Source organism: Schistocerca cancellata, chromosome 4 (assembly GCF_023864275.1).
Source record: "Schistocerca cancellata isolate TAMUIC-IGC-003103 chromosome 4, iqSchCanc2.1, whole genome shotgun sequence".
NCBI classification, from domain to species: Eukaryota; Metazoa; Arthropoda; class Insecta; order Orthoptera; family Acrididae; genus Schistocerca; species Schistocerca cancellata.
The window spans coordinates 402,317,204-402,340,820 of NC_064629.1; the positions used below are offsets into that span (position 1 = coordinate 402,317,204).

At 37.5% G+C, this 23,617-nt stretch overlaps 1 protein-coding gene across 1 annotated transcript in view; it reads right to left on the reverse strand.

Annotated features, from left to right (window-relative positions):
- Positions 1-2,039: 2,039 nt before the first annotated feature.
- The window catches only part of LOC126184688 (oxygen-dependent coproporphyrinogen-III oxidase), a 59,232-nt gene continuing 37,654 nt past the window's right edge, over positions 2,040-23,617 (reverse strand). The window contains exons 4-8 of the mRNA XM_049927182.1: positions 16,114-16,255; positions 15,805-15,967; positions 9,569-9,688; positions 8,182-8,351; positions 2,040-2,391 (exon numbers count right to left, since the gene is read on the reverse strand). Coding sequence (XP_049783139.1) covers positions 2,305-2,391; positions 8,182-8,351; positions 9,569-9,688; positions 15,805-15,967; positions 16,114-16,255 — 682 coding nt within the window. The 3' untranslated portion in view covers positions 2,040-2,304. The remainder of the gene's footprint in view (positions 2,392-8,181; positions 8,352-9,568; positions 9,689-15,804; positions 15,968-16,113; positions 16,256-23,617) is intronic.

Below are 23,617 nucleotides of genomic sequence, written 5' to 3' on the forward strand. Positions count from 1 at the left end.
TATTGGGAGAATTCTGGGAAAGTGTGGCTCATCTATAATGAAGACCACATATAGAACATTCATGCAATCCATTCCTGGGTGCTACTCGAATGTTTGGGATCCCCAACAGCTCATATTAAACGATGAAATCAAAGCAATTCAAGGTGCTGCTAGATTTGTTACCAATAAATTCAGTCAATGAGTGAGTATTGTGGAAATGCTACATAAACTCAAATGGGGTTGGGTTGGGTTGTTTGGGAGAAGAGACCAAACAGTGAGGTCATCAGTCTCGTCAGATTATGGAAGGACGTGGAAGGAAGTCAGCCGTGCCCTTTCGAAGGAACCATCCTGGCATTTGCCTGGAGCGATTTAGGGAAATCACGGAAAACCTAAATCAGGATGGCCAGATGTGGGATTGAACCGCCGTCCTCCCGAATACGAGTCCAGTGTGCTAACCACCGCGCCACCTCGCTTGGTAACTCAAATGGGAACCCCCTGGAAAGAAGGCAATGTTCAATTTTCTTTTCGCAACACACTACTGAGAAAGTTTAGAGAACCAGCATTTGCGGCTGACAGCAGAACGATTCTACGGCCACCAACACACATCTCGTGCATGGACTGTGAAGACAAGACAAGAAATTAGGGTTCATACAGTGGTTCATCATCATCTATTTTTCTCTTGTCCCATTTATGAGTGGGACAGAAAAATACAATGATAAGCAGTTGAAAAGGTACCTTCCACCATGCACCATATGACGACAGAGAGAGAACATATAGTTATTTCAGTATTTTGTGTCTTCTTCCTTGTGAAGGGGAGTAGTTAGAACATTGTTCAAGTTTTGGGGAATCATCATCTTTTGTCAATATTCTGTAAATAAATTTTCAAGTTCCATTTGTATACCTTTTCCTCCAGCCTTAATCAGTTCTACTTTTACTTTCTTCACACCTCAAATAGCTGTATACATCTTATCTGACATTACTTCCAGAATGTCTCTGTTTCACAATAATTTCTTGAATTAGACAAATATTCAAAAACTCATGAAAAACATGTATAAATTCCTCTCTCTGCCATCCTTTTATTGTTTTATTTAATTCAGCACATTCTATCTTGTTCCTATTATCACTCACCTTTTCCTTGATGGTTATTTTACTTCATTTGAGATTTCCCCCTTTTCTTCATGCCTGCAACATCTTTTGCCTTTTTCTTATATGTGGCTTTGTTAACCAAATGGCCCTTTTGTCAACGTCTATATCACATTCATTTTCTAAGCTGCTGAACTTATTCATTCAGTCCAGTTTCCATCCCTATTCATAAAACAGTATAAAAATCAATATTTCCAACTTTCTGCCTGCCGAGTTTGTTTCTTTAATGGTGATCGGGATCATCCCTTACACACGAATGGCATAGGGTACTGCTGAGTAGTGTGTGCTGGTACAATAACTGATACAGACTTGTTCATTCTGCAAGGCAATGCACAATCTCATCCCTCCTGCTAAGAGTGGCATAATGAACACTTGCCTCAGCCCCATGACCACTTGACATTAATGCTGCTGAGCACATATGAGTTACTGCTGATGAGGTAGTATAATGAATACAAATACTGCTTGAATCACATTCTCAACATCTGTGAGATATAGCCACCTATTGAATGCCATAAGTTAATACGGCTGTCCAAAACTTCCGGCATGCTAAGCCCTTGCAATTACTTGTCACAATAATCATAGTGGTCTCAGGCAGTGTGTCAATTCAGATACTCATTGGAGTATGGGTAATTGTATTGTATGGTAATGGGAAGTTCTGCTGGACACCAAATAATAGGGATTTCATCCAAAAGTTAGCTAACTTCTTAGTTCTGTTTATGTGCCTTCAAATGACTCAATGCTTCTACTATCTGGTAATAGTATTGTATGAATGACTTGGTGTCGAATGTAGCAGATATTGGCACTTACATTTTCAGACATAAAAATTAACTGATTTTTTTTATAAAAAGTGAAGGCAGCTGAATAAGATTGGTGTACATTATACAACCTTGCATAAAAAGGAAGAATCAAGTATAATTAATAGTAAGTACATACCACAATCTTCTCAAAAATATTCAAAGCACATGGAATTAAAGTTCACAAGAAAAATACATACAATTTTTTTAAGGACTTATGAATCAGTATTTTTCACCCGCACATCAACACTATATAAAACAACTATGACTTTGAAACAACTATATAAAAGTTTCACAATTCTTATATTTACAAAACCAGCACACAGTTGAATACTGTTATTACAAAAATATACTCTTCAGTTTTTAGGTCACGATTCTGCTTACAAAATTATACCCAGTTCTTCGGATTTCTGAGCACTTCCATCAATTTTCCTTCTGGAGAATCTGGATCTGGTTCATGCATGTACTCCCATCGCTAAAACAAAATTACATTACTTCTGAGTGAGATGACCTCAACACAAAGTAAATATTTAAGTGCAATAAATTAATTTTACATCAGATAATGACACAATTTTTCAGTTATTCAAGGGCATAAGGGGTCAATGATGTGACAAATACGGCAAAATATTAAGCAGCATCCTTTACTTTGTTGCTATCTTGTTTTTGTATTAATGGAATTATCCAATCTAAATATGAAAAAGACTGGAGCTCCATCTTTGAATAGCACAGCAGGCAAATGGTGCAATCTTTAATTCCCTATGTAGTCCCTTACAAGAGCAGATCAATCAAAAAATGTATGATCCAGGGACATTTATCAAAATGTTGGAAATCATCAAGAGCTGCCATTATAGAAAAAGGGAGAAGATAAAGATCTCTCACTCCCCAAGTCATACCAGCCTATCTGCCTAAGAAAAGTAATGGGTAAAATTATGGAAGGAAAGGCTATCCAGCAGATTAAAATACCACATGATGAAATAGTATCAAATATAGACTCAGCATGGGAAATGTAAAGAGGATGAAATTAATGATTCAAGAAAACTATTATACACTATTGACACAAATATGTAGTAGATATGAATGATAGACATTTCTGGGATTTTCGGTAACTTATGGTATCCTTTATTCTTTAGAAGACTGAAGGAAATCAGCTGCCCAAGAATGTTATACTATTGTCTCTTGGGTACCTGTAGAGAGTGCTATGTGATACCATCATGTCCTACATTAACAGTCACTGAACCTATAATGAAGGGATGTCCTAAGGGTTCTATTTTCAGTCCTAAATTCTGGGATGTTAACTCAGAAACACTCCTGGAAAGGTTATAAAAGATCCAAGAACTATTATGAGCTGTAGTGTACACTGGCAAATTGCTATATCTTGTAATTGCCAGTAATTGAGATTTGCTGGTAAATAACTGTAGCAAACTCCTTAACATTATTCATACATGGTGTTCACAGGCACGACTCCAGGTCGCACTTCAAAAATCAATATATCTGTTACTTAAAGGAAGACTTATGAGAGACCCATAAATCAAAGTAAATCAGACAATAATTCAATGGGATGTGGTCAACAGGTAGCTAGATGCGTACCTAGATGAACACTGTACTTCCCATGCCTACATAGAATATGGAACAAGAAAAGATGATGCATAATGAATAAAATTATTGATATGGGACAAATGAGATTTTGTTTGCCCCTGAATATAAATCCAAATGTTAGAGCAATAGTAGAAGACACAAACAGATCTAAGGAAAAGTAGTATGCTCAATACTGTGAACTTAGTTAAATATTCACATAAATGTAATTTGATATGTAATGGTCCATTGCTGTATTTAGAAAATCAACTAGAATGAATAGAAAGTGGAGTAAGTAACTAGTAAATATTATAGAAAGAGAATGACAAGTTGCATTATGAAGTAACTCTCATTCATACAGATGTTTTAACAAAATGATCTGAAAATTTTGCAAGCTTACTCTGTTTTAAATGTACATAAAAGTTTTCCTGCAATGGCAGTGTGTACGTGACCAAAATGCAGTAAAAACAACAGTGCAAAATATTAAACCAAATAATTTTGTGTAACATGCTTTGTTTAAAAAACAAACAGAACAAAGTTTCTCAAATTTGTAAAACTTTCAAAGTTTGCTGGTGGTGGGTCTATTAAGTCAGGTAATTAAAACAGAAAAAGAAGACTGTAGAAAATTTATTATATCACTAACTGTCTGATAATGATAAATCAACAAGATTTTTACTCTCCCAATTCATGGGTACATTTTGTGTTATTGCTCACGTTGGGATTCATAAGGTCAGCAGAGCTTCCATACACGCAACAGATTCTTCACTCACCAACAGAGGAAGTCTGAAGTATTAAGAATCAACAATGAGTTGACTATGTTAGATGTCTCCATAAATCAACTGAACATTCAAAAAAGAGCTGTGAACTAAAATTCTTTAATATATGAAGAGCTCTTGTTGAGAATTGAAAATTCTTGGATAAGAAATACAGGGTATATCAAAAAGAATCATCCGATATAAAAAATCCTAACTATTATGTTATCTGATATATGTGCATGAACAATGTACTGTTGGAAAGAACAAACTCTCGAGTTTTACATGGTTCCCACTAGGTAGCAGCAGTGTGCACCCACTTCAGTTCTAGTAAAAGTGGTGTCGGGACAACAGAAAGCGTTTTGGTGTCAGGACACCAGAAAGCGTTTTGTGCTCTACATTTTGTGCAGGGTGGTTCAGTAATAACTGTTTAGCATGACTTTCATACTAGGTATGGTGTGGATCCTCCTGCAGTACAGATCATTAGACAACAGCATGAACAATTCTGAGAAACAGGTTGTTTGCGTAACAGGAAATCGCTGGGCCATCCCCGAGTGTCCGACACAAACATCAAATGCATCCGCTATAGTTTCACAAGGAGTCTGCAGAAATCCATTTGCCATGCATCTCAACAGTTCAACATGCCCCCGATGTCCATCTGGTGTGTGTTGTGTCAACTTTTACACATGAAACCATACAAAATTCAACTACTGCAACCTCTTCGTGAAGGCGACAAACAAAAACGTGTAGAGTTCTGTAATGAGTTTCTTAGAAGTAGATACCTTAGGGGTTGCGAAGCAACTTAAATCGCTTGATACGGGCAAGTCTTCAGGTCCAGATTGTATAACGATTAGGTTCCTTTCAGATTACGCTGATACAATAGCTCCCTACTTAGCAATCGTATACAACCGCTCGCTCACCGATAGATCTGTACCTGCAGATTGGAAAATTGTGCAGGTCGCACCAGTGTTTAAGAAGGGTAGTAGGAGTAATCCATCTAACTACAGACCTATATCATTGACGTCGGTTTGCAGTAGGGTTTTGGAGCATATACTGTATTCAAACATTATGAATCACCTCGAAGGGAACGATCTATTGATACGTAATCAGCATGGTTTCAGAAAACATCGTTCTTGTGCAAAGCAGCTAGCTCTTTATTCACAAGAAATAATGGCCGCTACCGACAGGGGATCTCAAGTTGATTCCGTATTTCTAGATTTCCGGAAAGCTTTTGACACCGTTCCTCACAAGTGACTTCTAATCAAGCTGCGGGCCTATGGGGTATCATCTCAGTTGTGCAACTGGATTCATGATTTCCTGTCAGGAAGGTCGCAGTTTGTAGTAATAGACGGCAAATCATCGAGTAAAACTTAAGTGATATCAGGTGTTCCCCAGGGAAGTGTCCTGGGACCTCTGCTGCTCCTGATCTATATAAATGACCTGGGTGACAATCTGAGCAGTTCTCTTAGGTTGTTCGCAGATGATGCTGTAATTTACAGTCTAGTAAGGTCATCCGAAGACCAGTATCAGTTGCAAAGCAATTTAGAAAAGATTGCTGTATGGTGTGGCAGGTGGCAGTTGACACCAAATAACGAAAAGTGTGAGGTGACCCACATGAGTTCCAAGAGAAATCCATTGGAATTCGATTACTCGATACAATTCTCAAGGCTGTCAATTCAACTAAGTACCTGGGTGTAAAAATTACGAACAACTTCAGTTGGAATGACCACATAGATAATATTGTGGGGAAGGCGAGCCAAAGGTTGCGTTTCATTGGCAGGACACTTAGAAGATGCAACAAGTCCACTAAAGAGACAGCTTACACTACACTTGTTCGTCCTCTGTTAGAATATTGCTGTGCGGTGTGGGATCCTTACCAGGTGGGATTGACGGAGGACATCGAAAGGGTGCAAAAAAGGGCAGCTCATTTTGTATTATCACGTAATAGGGGAGAGAGTGTGGCAGATATGATATGCGAGTTGGGATGGAAGTCATTAAAGCAAAGACGTTTTTCGTCGTGGCGAGATCTATTTACGAAATTTCAGTCACCAACTTTCTCTTCCGAATGCGAAAATATTTTGTTGAGCCCAACCTACATAGGTAGGAATGATCATCAAAATAAAATAAGAGAAATCAGAGCTCAAACAGAAAGGTTTAGGTGTTCGTTTTTCCCGCGCGCGGTACGGGAGTGGAATGGTAGGAGATAGTATGATTGTGGTTCCATGAACCCTCTGCCAAGCACTTAAATGTGAATTGCAGAGTAATCATGTAGATGTAGATGTAGATTTTGTTCTTGGCAAGATGGAGGATGACAGCTTTCTTCCAAGCTTAGTATTTAATGATGAGGAAACATTTCATTTAAATAGAAACGTGAACCATCATAATGTGAGATATAAGGTACGGAACAACCACATGAAGTTATACAACATGAGAGGGACTCTACAAAATTTAATGTTTTTTGTGCAGTTTCATGGGAAATGGTGTATGGTCTATTTGTCATTGCCGAGAACACTGTTACAGGAAGCACATATCTTGATATGCTTGAGAACTTTCTTTTCCCACTGTTCAAGACCGATTCGAACAACTGTTTACCAGCAGGATGGGGCACTGCCACACTAACATCTGGGAGTGCGGGAGTTTTTAAATCAAAGGATTACTGAATGATGGATCAGTCACACTGAACCAAATGATTCAACCTTAGATTTCTGGCCTCAAGGTCTTGTGGGGATTTATAAAAGACTCTGTTTATGCGTCTCCGTGTCCAACAACAATAAATGAACTGAGACATTGCATAACAGCAGCTGTGGAAGCTGTAACTCAAGACATGCTTGCTGCAGTGTGGGAAAAATTTGAATACTGCACCGACATATACTGTGCATCTCAAGGGGGGCATATTGAACACCTATGAAGAGGTGCGTAAAAAAAAAAAAAAAAAAAAAAAAAAAAAAAAAAAAAAAAAAAAAAAAATATATATATATATATATAATAATAAATAAATAATAAAAAATAAAAATAAAAAACAGAGTTTCCCATTCATCAAAGAACAAAATTCATTGTATATGTTTACTAGTTTCAGAAATATAAATCGGATGATTCTTTTTTTATACACCCCCTACAGTATAAAATGGCACCTTAAGCCACGGAAAAGCACATAATAGCATCATTGTGTTACCTTCAAATGACAACAACTGCACATTTTTAAGGTGGGAATGAACACTCCTCAATTTCTAACCGAAGAGCAATAAACATTTTAAGTATTTCAGAAACACGTAAGCTTAGTACACATGTAATATAGCTCATGCCACTGAATCATCACCTGATATAACGAACAACTCGTGCACCAAAGCAAGCAGTAGCTGTGTGTGCGCGTATGTTTCTTTATATCGAAACTATCAATACTAAGTAAATGGACAAAATTCTGCTAACATAGGATTTGATGCATCCTAGTAAATTACAACAGAATACCTCACTTTATAAATGATGCTACATATTAATGTCTAATTATATTCTGATGAAAAATGATTAATAAGTAACACATTCCAAGTGTAATAGATGATTATCATTCAAAATACCATAATTTGTTATCACTTACCTGTACTGACGTGTGATCACTAGAAGTAAAATGTCTTGTAAACATAAGAAAGTCTCACACACACACACACACACACACACACACACACACACACACACCAACAAACTCTCTCTCTCTCTCTCTCTCTCTACCTGTAATATAAAGTGGAAAAACAACAGACCATTTTAAAAGCATTCTATAATAGGGCTATTAATAACTTCCTCCACTATGTGTCTATCACAAGCAACAACATAAATTTTTATTTTTGAAATTATGCTAAAAAAAGCAGCTTAGGAATCAAATTAAAAAAACACTGGGGTGCACTATTAGTGTTAATCTTTGACTTCACTTTCTTAAATAACATACTTACAGCTACAAGTGGTAGAGACATAAGTATGCTTTCATAGCGAGCTCCAGGTGTGTAAAGACCAAATTTTGTTCCTCTGTCATATATCAGATTGAATTCCACGTAACGGCCTCTACGAAGCAACTGCCAGGTTCTTTCTCTGTACCCGTAACCATCATCTTTGTGTTTCTTGACTGTAATGACATGAACACTAACTATATATTTAAGTTTTGTCCATCATCACAGATGAGTAATACTATCAGAAAAAATGTGTATCATCCTTTGATTAACTAACACTTAAAACATGGTTAATACCTTCATGTTGGTATACTCTAATTACAATCTGGAATAACTACTTCAATTTAAAATATATTCTAAAACTACAACAAGAATGACAACAGGATTCTCACAATAGGAAATAGACAGCAGTAACACCCAGTAAGACAATGACTTTTAAATTAAAACATACATCATTTTAGTTGATTTGCAAGATACTACAATTAGTTAGTCTTACAGTATTTTATATCTTTCTTTCTGAGTTTTGTAACTAAAAAATTCATGTGGTGCTTAAGGGGCCATGGATGTCATGAGGGCCAAAAAAATGGAATTTTTTATTTAATAAAATTTTTTGATTCTTCCCATTTCTAAAAAATTATACTTTATGTACAGCCCTTCATCATTTTTGTTTTTAATTGCAAATGTGATGCATGAAAGCCTAGCTGTCATACTACTGTCAAACACAAAACCTTGCCTATAATGTCTTGTTATTTAAGACTGGCATCATCATTTCTCCAGCAACTCATTTGTGTAATATCCTTGAAAAACACATCAAAAGTACAATGGGCAGGGACCAATTGCAATAAATCTTTCTGGCAATACAAGTAGATTACTTGAGTTCACTTATGTTTTTAGTGGGTGCTTGGGTTGTAAACTTGTTGTTGTGACAGCATATTTTAACCATTTTGCATAGTAAAATGACATAAACGAAGAATTAAAACTGCAGAAACTAGGGCACTACATAACCACATCATGAAACTATAATATCTTCACGATATTCAATTTCTTATGGGTATCACAACATAATGTACTTTCAACACCCATTCTTTCAATTAGTCTGTGTTGTTAATAGGCATTATATTCAGCATGATGCAACTTTAATACTAAAATTTAGGGTTATATGCAGAGAGTACCAGGATGCTATGTGAGTCACAGTCTCATTTCTGAGCACATTTTGAACAGGTCATTTTCACTGACTTCATAATATGGACACAAACATCCAAAAAATTCATCGCAGCTGCGGACCCTATCACATTGAAAATTATACAAACACTAAAATCATTTCTTATAACTAACTGATTTATCGGACCTATTGTTATTGTGATAATTTATATATCTCTCATAAGACTCTTACCAAGTGGAATATATGATGGGATTACAGCATCAGCACATGTTTCAACAAATTTGAAAGCTTGACCTTGTGACGGTTGATCTAAGTCATCAAAGAAAATACCTCCGATTCCTCTTCTTTCACCTGTGTAAGGAAACAGTTCAAATTTAACTGTCCTTTACATAATGAGCATGTGAAGTACATAGAGTAACACTGAAATATCCACAGTGAACATTAGTTTTTCCATTACCTGAATTTTATACTTTCATGTGGTTACTAATAACTGTCAAATCAGACCACAGACTGGGCAAAGGTTAGCAAAGTTGATATTTACTACCAACAGAAGGCCAGCAGAACTGTCATAGTTTGCAAATGTACTAACCCTCTGTTAATTTGATGAAAACTGGTAAGTAATAATTGTATGTGGCCAAAAGCAAAAACATCATTAAGTGAAGCAAAACCTAGATGTCTGGTTCACCTTTTTAGTTTATGAGACTACAGGAGGCTAGAAACAGTTTTAAAATGGGAGCATGGTCCTGGATAGATGTTTGAACTGAAGAGACAGATGCCATATCATTATATAAGATATTAATGTACGGGTGGCTGATCTAACACAATAATATTGATTAAATACAATGGTAGCACTTATTTTGTGCATGATAAACACACCAATAAATGAACAATAAAATTGTATACAATGGGTTTCACACAAAGGGAGGAACATAAGACTCAAAGAATGGCTCTGGACCATCTATAGCAGTACAACAAGGAAGGCTGTGCATTTCTGTATTGTATCACCACCTGGATAGAAAATCTGGAGCCATCATTTTGAGTCTCAGATCACACACTAAATCCAAAGTTTATAAAAAGATTCTACACATGTCCACGCTCAATGTCCAACAGCATGAAGGTACATTGCACAACTTCTTTTTCATAATGGCCAGAAACCAATTTGCTGCCACAGTCATTAATTACAATAATTGAATAACAGCGAATGCCTCTTGATACACAAGATTACACAATATGGAACATAATTTCATGAAGAGACTTGAATTCAGACAAACTCTAGCTGAATGGCTTCAGTACGTGGCTGGAATACCACCACTTCCTATTCTTATTTTCTTTTTCCCTGGCCTTTACCCTGTATCTATACAGGGTCAGCATGTTAATTTATGGATTTTTTTAGTGACAGTGGGCAAGATGCCCTTCCTGTCACTACAACACCACCATCTGAAGAGAAACTGCTGTGATCAAGGAAAGGAAGAATGAAAATGGGGGCAAAAAGACCCTGCTGTGGCCATGAACTGCAACCGGAACAGTGGCATGGACTGAAGTCAAGGAAGAGTTTATTTAAAACATCCACGGAACTTACATCATCTGTTAAAAACAAGCTTGCAACTATGAAGGACCAAGACTACCCTTTCTCTGGGATAGAAAAGAGAAACTGAAATGTTGCATCTTGACTACAATGAGGACTCACCAACTAAGAAATATCTTAAGAGGCTGAGATCAGAAGTGGGCCAATCAATGCTTAATCATGCAATATGGGGCTACACAGAAGAAAACAACGTTTAATGTTATTGTGAAGACCACACTGTTAAACAATTGTTTCCTTGGCAATGATGTCCAGCCTTCTGCAGGGTAGAGGACATTCATTAAGCAGCAAAAAATGCACTAGAGGTAGCCAAGTTTTGGGCTAAAATGATATAATCTGTTTATCTGTGTTCAACCTGTATATGAGTGCTCCAAGGGGAGGAAAAAATGTGGAAAAAAAAAGTATGAAATGGTCACTAGGACTAGAACTCACAACCTCTGAGCATGCATGCCACAAATGAAATTTTGTTGAAAAACAAAAGGAAGTGAAGTAAGAATTAGGCAACATATGGGAAAAAACTTGTCTTTCATATATGCTGGCAGATTTATAGAGAAACAATCTAAACTGGAAATTACATGGAGTCGATGGAAAGTACATACATAAATAAAAAAAAATTTGCATCAGTGCCAGGTGGCACTGTATGCCTTCTGTAAGTCAAAGAACATAGCAGTCAGATGTTGGTGCTGTGCAAAAGCATTGTGCACTGTAGATTCCAGACAAGCCAGATGATCTGAGGTGGACCGGAAATCCCAAAAGCCACTTAGGAATTGTGATATATACCCTCTGACTTGAAGGCACCAACAAGGACGGTGGTTGACCATTCATTCAAATAGCTTACATAGCCCACTCATCAGAGAGATTGGATGGTAGTTAGTTAAGATACATGGTTCCTTTCTCAGTTTCAGGACAAGAATAACAATACCTTCCTGCCATTGAGACAGAAATTCTCCTTCTCAGCAAATACAGTAGAGTATTAAGTCTTTAAGCTTTTTAAGCCCAAGGAAATGTTTCATGCTGTTGGCACGAAGATGTCTCAGCATATGGTTACGGATTTTGTCGTGTCTACGGGCCTTATCTCAACACTCTGCCAAAGCACTGCAAACTTCCCAGCCACTAAAAGGGGTGTTCTATGACAGAGAGCTCTGTGCATTAAAGGATAGCAGGTGGTGCAAACTAAAGTGTTCCCAGGTCATGAAATGAGGATGTTAATGACTTCAGCGAAGTATAATTTTCCTCCTGGATTCAAGCCTAGCACTTTAATTACTTCACCACCAACCTCATTTGAAAGGAGCAGTCTATTGATATGTGGCCCTAGTGGGTCTTCTGCTCCCATGTCTCATCTGAGTGCCCTATCAGGCACATATCTAGTGGTCTTCCCATTTAATTCAAAAGTCATATTAGGCAATGTGGTCTGTTGCTTGGTTTGGCAATTAGCTAGCCACTGCAAGTCTGATTGTGAAGAAGCCATGGTCAACTACTGATTCCATGAGGGATGGTAAGCTCCCTATCATGTACACATGGCACAGCAAATCAAAGATCTTTTAATGGCATGATTCCTTATGAGACAGAATACCACACTTCTTTGGCACTCACTACTATTTGCTGTTCAAACTATATAGTATGGAGTGTTCTGCAGTTAGCAACCTGTCTGCTGTCGCTGGGCATTAGCAAACAGGGACATATAAACAAGCCATTGAATGACACACATATTGTGATACTACTTTATTGCAGTTATTACATTATTTTTACTTTGTCAGTATGCATGACAGAATACTGATCAGACAAAGAAATTAAACACATGATTGTCTAAATGCTTCACAAAATAAGAAAGTTCACCCACTGGAAAACCAATTAAATCATTATAAAATTACAAAAGATTACTCAAAACAGTAAACCAATAAGCAAGTAAAGGGAAGACAAGCCAAGCAGGTAAACATCAAAGACAACTTGAAAAATGGGGTAAAAGGAAGATAAAGGAGAGATCAGACTGCGGAGAAAAGCCTCAAACACATGGTTGTGGGTGAGCAAGCTTGGAATATCAAATACATGGTACCAGTAGACAAAGTGAAAATACAACACTGAAAGACAATAGATGGATTATTGTAACTGTAATCCAAAGGGGTATTAGTAGAAAACCAAATGTTACAATGAAGATTCACACAAGGAGACAAGTGATGAAATCTGTGGCCTGGGTGTTTTACATAATATTTTGAACACGAGTTGACATGTAGGTCATTTACATTTTATTTTATTGGTTTTATTTCTGGATTTTAACTATTCTTTCTTGACAAGCCCTGCTCATAGAGGCCAGCACATTTAATTATGTAATAATGATGTGTGCTGACAGCATATTTTCATTGGAAAAATATTAGTTCACTCCGTTATTTGGAGGTTTTCCAATGCAAAATTTTAGTTATATGTATTTCTGAAGAAAGTGGGTTTATATCTGTTGAAACCATGGTGAAAGGTTGAATAAAACCACTATTTGTTGCAATTGGATAGCTGCTTTCGATTCATTTACCATCGCAGATAATGTTCTGTATCAATGTACTAAAGGGATGTTGGCTATCTAAATCCCAACTGGAATCAGGCAACCCACAGAAATACCTGGGTGTAAACATTTGTAGACATATGAAATGGAATGATCACATTACGTCAGTCGTAGGTAAGGCAGGTGGCAGATTTTGGTACTTTGGTATCCCTGCCAGAATCCTGTATGTCATGTGAGGAGTTATTCATGGTCATTATTTGGGGGTGACTTGTAATTTCACCATAATGGTGTGAGTGCTGCATACAAGGAATTGCAGTTTTCCCGATAAAAACCACATGGATGCTGGTGTCAGTTGCATGTTAGCTTTAGCCCATATTTTTGTTTACTCAACGCATGTTTGCCTGCATTTCATGTTGTGATTTATTCATACTGTTGCACTCTGATAGTTTCGTATTTCTACCCGGTTACACTTTTGGACTCTCAGGTCACCTGTTAGGTTGACTCTCAGTGTTTATCAACGCACCATGTATCTTGGTACTCCATGCTCATTGCAAACATTTTCATAGATGCTACCATCTCACTACACAAAATACAGCAGTTCACTGATGGAATACTAGTGAACTCCGCTCATCTACAAAAGAGATTGCCTACAAAACACTTGTGTATCCCATCTTAGAATACTGTTCAAGTATGTGGGACCTACACCAAATATGACTGACAGAGGATACTGAATGCATACAAAGAAGTGGTGCACAAATAGTCACAGGTGTGTGTGACTGATGGGAAAGTGTCACAGAAATGTCAAAAAACCTGAATTGGTAGACTCTTTAAGATAATCAGCATCTATCTTACAAAAACCCACTCACAAAGTTTTGAGAGACAGTAAAACGTGAAGAATTTAAGAGCTATTCTACAGCCCCCTACATATGGGGACTACAAACAAATGAGATTAGAAAAGAGAGATGGCATGGATGAGAGAAAGAAGTACTGAATTCCAAGTGCGGACCACAGGGAGGTTCAACAGTTCCCTAAAGATGCGCGACTTTTCACGATACACTGCACTGTAAAATGTGTGTAATTTTATGTGAAAATATACAACAAAATGAAGGCTTAAAAATTTTGTTAACTGACATTAAACATGTACTGTGAAATCAATACCTAAATTCGGAAATGAAAGGGATTATCAAGGTAATTCTAATGGGGTGGAGTGTCTCCTCAATGGGTATATTTAATCAAGTTCCTGAAAAAAATAAATAAATAAATAAATAAATAAATAAAAATAAATAAATAAAAATAAAAACAAAAAAATGAAGGAACTGTTACTGATGGTATTTGGGTGAATCATTTATGAAGGAAGAGGGGAATCTAGAACAGGAAATACTAAATGACAGTTGCACATAAGCGATAACCAAAACAAGTTGGAAAATTATAAAAATCAATATGGCACATACATGACTGTCTTCAGAAGGTCAGATAGTCAAGCATGACATAACATTGTGGCTTCATATTGGCAAATTAAGAAGGTAACATAGCATAAGGGTTGGGGGGCCAAAACAGAGAGGGACTTTTAGGTAACAAAAGTTGGAGACAAAATTAAAGATCACATATTTATTACTACTTGCATGGAAGAATCATTCATTATCATCAGTAAAATTATCAAATTTCTGTCACATTTTATACACAAAAATAGCTGTACTCTTAAGTTCTTATTATATATTTCAGTCTCAGATCACTCAAATGGCACCATTACCAGTTTTGATTTATTACCAAGTCATCTTCTGATGATGTGTTTAAAAAGAAAGAAAAAAGAAAAAGTGGGATAGCATAACACTAGGAATCTAAATTATATATCAAACTAACTTCTATGCACAACTACACACACACACAGTGAATCATCAACTGGAGAGGTGCTCATAATGTAAACATATGCGTGTTCTGTTTGTTGAAACTGAAGGTTATGGTTATCTATATATGAGTACATAGCTCATATCACAAATATACAATAAAAATATTCACATCATAAAACTGATTGAGAGAGAAAGTGGTGTCAAAGAGAAAACTAGCAAAACAAAATAATTAACTACTGCTGTAGATAAGCAAGACATATACTAGAAGCAAGATAGATGACGGCTGTCAACAGACGTGATCTGCAAGTTGCAAACTAGTAGGAGACATTTGAGAGTGGACACTCAGCAACCACAATGAAACTACTATTGGACAAATGCAAGCTGGCAGAATAAGGGGGGGAAAAAGGGGGGGGGGGGGGGAGAAAGACACGAGACATCAGAAAATACTTAAAAAAGGCTTCGTTCTATGTTTTTTTTCCCTAAAGCAGGATATCTAGTCTTTGTAATACTCCAAACTTTTTATAATTGCGTAACGGCTTCAACATACCCCTGTGGGTGATATAAAAGTAATTATCACACCATTCTTTGAATTTTGGGTAGTACGTATCATCAATCTTATCACAGGCTTCTTTCAGCACTTGATGGAAGTGTTTTGAGTCGTCTTCATTGAGATAGTAAGGAGTCAAATCAGTGCCGCCACCAAACCACCACTAAAAAGATTGAAAACAAATACAAATTTAAATGGCGAGAACAAATATACTTATGTATAGAAGTTTTGTCAGTAGGAACTGCCAAACTTTGTGAAACTTCTCAATGAAAATATGCATTGAATTAAAACAACTTAACTTTCACACACCTGTGTTTTTCCTTCTTTATCTTTTATTTCAAAGTAGCGGTAGTTAAAATGAATTGTTGGTACCATTGGGTTACGAGGATGAATTACAGCACTTACACCAGCTGCAAAAAATGGAAGGCTTCCCTCAAGGTTCTTTCTCCCTCTATAACAATATTAAAATGTTGCACATTAGAGCTATGTCACATCTTTTAAAAATTTAGATGTAGTTTTAAACATTGGCTTCACAAAAATATACAGTGGGGGCACGACTTTTAATAGGAGTGTATTTCCTTCTTGGAAAGTATCTTCAATTCCATTATTACTAATAAATTAATAGTATGGTTGCAAATACTTATTAAATGTGCTACTTCAGCCCTACCTACCTACCTACCTACCTACCTACCTACCTACCTACCTACCTACCTACCCCCCACACACACACAAAGATAAAAATAAGTTCACACATTTAAATAAGAACCACCTATGTTTACATATTTAGTAAACATTTTTAGCTGATTAACAAATGCTTTAGTCTCAAGCTGTGTTTCCTTAACAGTTGGAAATCTATCAATATTTCATCAGGACTTTCTCAGTAAAGTATATTCAGTATTTCCTCATATTAACCAAACGTACCAATAACATTGTAGATGATTTCTCTATGGCTGTTAAATTTTTGTTCTGGATTCAAATTGGCAGAGAGCAAAAACAGTATTGTCTTCTTTACAATAATTTAAAGTATTGAAACTCATGTTCACATCAGAAGATTAAAACTGAACATTCCTTTACTTTGTAGGATCTTACAGAGAATTGTTTCAGTGTGAGAAATGGCATTATAATCATGCAAACGCATATCGCCCCAGTTTTGGAGGATTAAGAAAACCTACTGTCTCCTACGATCTTCAGAAACTACTGCTTTTTGATAGAATCTGTAACTCAGATTAGCAAATGAGATCTATATCTACTACATACAGAGTTGCCCATTTTAATCTTTGCATAATGATATCCTGAAAAATATATAGCCTATCTTTTCTTCTTCTTCTTGTTATTCACATGAAGGTGAGCCAAAGCTTTCTAAATACTTGCAAGTCTTGTAACTGAGGTGAGATTTGGGGACTTGCCTGTAGTTCACCAAGTGTGACGTGGGGAACTGCCTAAAACCCACATCCAGGAATGTTGGCACACAGACTCATCGTCAATCTGCCAGGCAGATTTGATCTGGGGCCAGCACACTTCCCTATCCCTGCAAGTGGCACTTTAACATGCATGACTATCTGGGTATGTTTGAAAAATAAGCACCCTATAACAAAAGTATTTCAGGTGAAGCTTGTTGCGGATAAAGGGGAGGGTAATATGGTAATCATATTAGTTTCATCCTAGATTGTGCTGCTCTTGCTCAAAAAGAGTTTAATTTCGTCTGAAAAAACAAATTTGGAAGTCCAGCTTTTGTCACATACAATAATCACATATTAAATACTTAACATCTTTTGTATGGAACTAGTTTTAATTACTGTAACAGATGTCTCTGAAAGCAGTGAACTTTTCTTAAATTGATGACCGTCAGCATTAAAACCATGACCAGGTTGAGTGAGCATACTTTGCACATCATGCTGCCTTCATAAAGGTCAATTGTTTTAAGTTGTCATTTTTATGGATTCATTTTTTATTTAGTTTCATTGAATCTAATTAAAATAGACATGACTATTTCTTTTGAAACAAGAAGTTAACCATATTTTCATTGACTATGACGTTGCTTTGTTTTTAACATATCAAAATATTATATTAAAAAAAATGTAGATGCCATTTTCACAGTTTGCAGCACTATCTAGGACACTACACTTTCTGCTGAAACAGGTTACATTCATGCCTTGCAGAATTCTTATCTTTCTTCATAGCATGATCAAGCACCTGGAAATGTTATGAGGCTTTCTCTTGGTTCATAAGGTATGTGTATGTACTAGGTGACAACCCTGTAATAAACGTTTCAAAACAGCATCTGCATTTGTTTCTGTCCATGTTCATTTTATCAGTGCTATGATCATGGAATAGTGCTCTGGTACTGATGAGGTCTGTATGACATTAGCATCATTTCAGTTTTTTTACATTACTTCCAATGTCTCTACAAAGAGTTCCAACAGGGGCCTGGGAATTCACTGTTTGCATGACAATCAAATTTGTTTATCCATCACTCTAGACTTGACATTAAACTGCAGTAACCTTCACTTATCACAGACACTATTTTTTCCTTTCTGTCCACGTGCACTGTTTTTTGTGTATTTTGAAGTTTAGGTCTTTCAGCCTACAAAGCAAGACAAGTAAGTAAACAACTCTTGCTATCTTATATCACACAAGGTTTGTCACTGACGATCTGGAGAAACTGAATTCTACTGAATTTTCTCCAGATATTCAGTACACCATTGTTGCTAATCTACCGAGCCTTGAAATAGTTGCCATGTGATGTGGCCAATGTTCCATTCCGAGGAGGACGAGGGAAAACCCGGCTACAGGTAGTGGTAAGCAGTGGCTTGTCTGCTACAGGTGTGCGGGGGCTGTTCGCTCATGCGTCACGCAAAGTTGTCTGCACTGGGACGCAAAATTTTCTGCACTGGTCCCAATCTGCATATTTTGAAGCTGCTTGTTTGTTTGCCTTATGCTTCATATTTATTAAAGAACATACATATATCAAAATGCTGATTTCTATATCTAAATTGACACTCCACAAATTGCTAGCCATAAAACTGTTATTACCCTTTACCTCCATGTTCCCTTCCCAGATGTCACACATACAACTACATGTAAGGTACTGAATATGTCCTAATCTTTCTCATCTTATCCTATGTGATTCTTTTGTGACATGGGAATGGTACATCAATGGGAACTTAGAAAATAAAGTGCAGGCAGATTTCTAGAAATTTATGAGTAATGTTTCTCTTGAATAATCATGGAATGGAGTGTCTCTGGGAAACTGTTATTCTAACCAAATGAGCCCATACTTTTTCTGCGACAAACTTCTTTCCTCAAAAAGCTATACTTTCCCCAAAATTATTTATGAATCACAGTTTGGCATTTGTCTTTGTCACTATAATTTTCACACTGTGCTTGTATTTTGTATCACATTTCAAACACATGCACTCAATTTACATGTGGCTGTTGTTATTACCTTCAGTCATAAAAGTGGTTTGATGCAGTTCTCAAGTCTAGTCTATCCTGTGTAGGTCTGTTTATCTCTGTGTAACTATTACAAACAAACTGTATTCACATGAACCAGCTACTTGTAGCTAAGTCCTTGTCTCCCTCTACAGCCTTACCCCCCCCCCCCCCCCCCCCCACACACACTTGCGTTAAGTGTCAAACTGACATTTCCTTGATGCCTCAAGATATGTCCTATCAACCAATCCCTTCTTTTAGTCAAGTTATGCCATAGATTTCTTTTCTCCCCAGTTCGATTCAGAACTTAATCATTATTATCCAATCTGTCCATCGAATCTTCAACATCCTCTCAAAATCCTTTATTCTTTTCTTGTCTCAACTGTTTACCATCCACATTTCACTCCCTTACAACATTATGGTCCAGACAACTGCTTTTAAAAAAGACTTCCTAAAATTTAAATTTATATTCTATGTTGAAATATTTCTCTTTTCTGAAAAATTTTGCTTACTGTTACCAGTCTGTACTTTATGTATCCTCTGGTTGGGTCAGCATCAGCTATTTTGTTGCCCAAATTGCAAAACTCACTGTCATACAGTGGATGGCAAAGGACTAGGAAGATCATTTGGTGATTTAGATTAAGAAATGAAACTTCAGAAGTAGTTTAAGTTTCATTTCTTAATCTAAATCACCAAATGATCTTCCTAGTCCTTTGCCATCCACTGTATGACAGAATGTAACCAGCAAAACTAAATGTTTTTATTCCTCCTTTGTTTCATTTAACGACTGCTTGATATAAAGACTGAACAACACTAGCTCAGTCTGGTTTCTGTACAAGTTGTAGATATTTTTTTGCTCCCAGGATTATAAGGAGGACTAGGCTGATAGGAGACATTAGGAAGTATGAAGGAGTAGTTAATTTGATAATTTGATACTGTAGGGAAGTGTGCCCCCCCTCTGTCTGTCTGTATGCAAGGGCAGAGAGGGTGGGGGGGGGGGGGGATGGGGGTGGTAAGGGAGACCAAGGCTTTACCTCAGTAACTAGATTCAGGTAGATACAGGTTGCAGTATTTATGTACACATGTAGAAACTTACACAGGATAGCCTAGCATGGAGAGATGCATGCATTTAGTTCCTCATATTGCTCTAACACTCACAGTGATTTATGATGGCACAGACTTCAAAATACACTGGAAGCCAGCCATGCATACTGCACAGAAATTGGTCAGAAATGGTGTGTACATATTTCTCTATAGAATCCCATATGTGTGTGACAGAAATGAAGTCAGATTACCATGGGAACAAGACAAGTGTCTAGAATGATTGGAGCAGACACTAAACTATTCTACCACAATGTCACAGTGACAGGAGACTGCAGTATTTTACTGGATAAACAGGTTTCCAATAAAGTGCTGTACATGAACAAATTTGTGCACATTATCTGCACACAGAAAATCCCTTTATCACTTGTCAGCAAGGGAGAAGGGCAGATATAGCATGAAGTTTATTTAATTCTGCATAAATAAAAATTTCACACACAGACTTGTCACTACTTGTCTGAACTTCATACTGCTGACAAGAGTGATCCATCATGTCACATACTTTGGATCCCCTTTTATCCTGCAATCACTGTACACCAATTTGTACCCTAACTTCTCTGGCCCAGCACCTTTATCCATATTATGGATGGATACTCAGATGACTGTTGATGAAAGGCTCTTGGGTTTATAGATAGGTGGCAGTGCTGAAATACCACAGCATTTTGAAGAGTGTCACACTAATCATCTGGCAAAATGTCCAGATACTCCAGTGGTTCTAATATCTACAGCGGTTGTGTGCACCCCTCCACCTGACTATTGGTGGCTGAGGGCTGTCCAGCCAGTGGGTGGGAAGGGCTATGAGGTAGCAGTGGTGGGGGTAGCATGTTCGCATTCACATTTTTGTCTGGGAATTCTGGCAGTATCTTACAAGTTGGATGGTGCTAGCTGCACTCTTGTATTGCTGCTAACATGGGATTCCTTGCCTCACTCAGTTGGTATCCTTTGTCCTTGGTGACCAGATTCTCATGAATCCATATTTCAGTGGATTCCTTTATAATGATGCCTAAACAGCCAGTTGCTTGGCATGATGCACGATGATTCCATCCAACAGGATTCTTGGGGGTTTTGAACTTATGGTGCATTGCAGTTTCTGCAAAGTGTCTTCGTAGTGCTGTGCACTGGCTGTGGTTCCATGCTCAAGGATCTCTATGAGCATAGGGCCCTGCAGCTGAAAGAGGAGGCCATGATGACCTTACCAGAGCTTGTGTGAACAGCTTTGGATTTATTTGGTGGGGGGATGTGAGATGTTCCCATTGTCATTTTGCTGTCTGCCCTCAGGCTGTCTGAAGGAATCATCGTGTTGCTTGATAACACCCACCCCACACTGACATTTGGATGAACGTTGTGCTTCAGCAATTTGGTTGGGTAACACTGCAACATCATCTGTACAGCACAGATCTTTCACTGTATGATTTTCACATCTTTGGCGACCTGAAAAAAGATGTGTGGATGCCGGTTTCAGTCGTATGAGGAAGTGCAAGAGCGTGTACGGCTGTGGAGATGTCAGTGGCAGACCATGTTCTACGAAACAGGAATTGACTGTCTCATCTCCCACTGGGGTAAATGTTTTAATATGTGTTGTGATTACTTTTGAATGGAACCATTCCATGGTCCAATTGTGGGGAGAGGGAGGGGGGGGGGTGTCACATGACTGCCCCTCATAGAATGTCCTCTATTCCCATAGTGAAGGCAATACTTTTGGATGCTGTTAAGGTGGTTCAGAAACTAGTTCAGTTAACAGAAACTTCCTTCAGTTCTTGGTAGAACAACATTATAATAAATGAAAAGCACCAGTTTGCTTTTGTTCTACAATATTACTTTTATTGTTAACTGGTTTCCGGCTTACAAGGCCATCTTCAGACATTTACTGAGTATTATCACCAAATAAGTTACAATGTTTGCGAACAACATTGGAAGAGAAGTAACACGACTAGACTGAAGTAGAAACATACAGTAAGTAACATCTTTGACAGTGTGGTGGTAATGCAATGAAAAAGTAAAAATTGAACAGTACATAAATAATAATGGAGTAGACAGGAAAACCTTTTAACACAAAATAGGAATAGCATGCCTACATAACAGTTTCTATTAATAAACAAAACTAATAAACTACAATAAAATAAAATTAGTACTAGACAAGGCTACATCAGGAGGTATGAAACATGGAGAGTGATACCCAAACAAATTAAAAGAAGAGAGAATTATCAATGATGATGATGATGATGATGAGCGTTTGGCGTCATTGGCCGGGAGGCCCCTCGCGGGGCAGGTCCGGCCGCCTTGGCGCAGGTCTTATTACATTCGGCGCCACATTGGGCGACCTGCACGCCGGATGGGGATGAAATGATGATGAACACAACACAACACCCAGTCCCTGAGCGGAGAAAATCTCCGACCCAGCCGGGAATCGAACCCGGGCCCGGAGGACGGCAATCCGTCACGCTGACCACTCAGCTACTGGGGCGGACAGAATTATCAATGTAACTAGAGAATACATAGTGAAATTAAGCAATATCAATAAGTTAAACAGAAATAAATAAATGCGGGAAAATGGAGGCGTTTGAGGGAACCTACAGTAAATGCAATCTTTGATAGCATGGTGGTACTGCATTTTAACATTAACATTATAATCAAAACAGTGGCTGTGTAGCAGTTTGTATTAAAAATAAATGAACAAAGTAAAATATGAACAATATGTGATGAGACAATTACAAGGGGTGTTAAACATGGACAGTAATACATGTACCAGTTAAAAGAAAGTCTTAACTACTGAAACTACAGTCTATATGGAATACAAAGACAACTTCAACAAAACAAAAGAACTTAATGAATACAGGAAATGGGAATATGTAGGAAGAGACAGTGTGGGAAGTAATGAACAACAGAGATGATTATATGAAGTTTAGGAGAGGGGAAGCGTTGAGCTGTGTCTGGTCATTTAGGATTAGATCTGGACTGTGAGCAAGATGTTTGTTAATTTCCAGGGCTTCCAGCAGGTGTGAGTATATGGCCGTTGTTTGCTAGGTGAAGTACATAGGACACTGGCTGGTAGTTGTGACCCTCACTCAGTACATGCTCAGCAAATGCATTCTGAATTGTCTAACCTCCAGCTGCTTTCATGTTCAGCCTGCCTAGTTGCTATTTCTCTGTCTGACTGACCAATGTAAAATTTATCACAATCAGAACAGGTGATTTTGTATACCCCACTGTTGGCTAATAATTGGATCTCATCTTTGCTATTAAAAACACACTGGGCTGTCATGTTCCTGACATAGTAGGA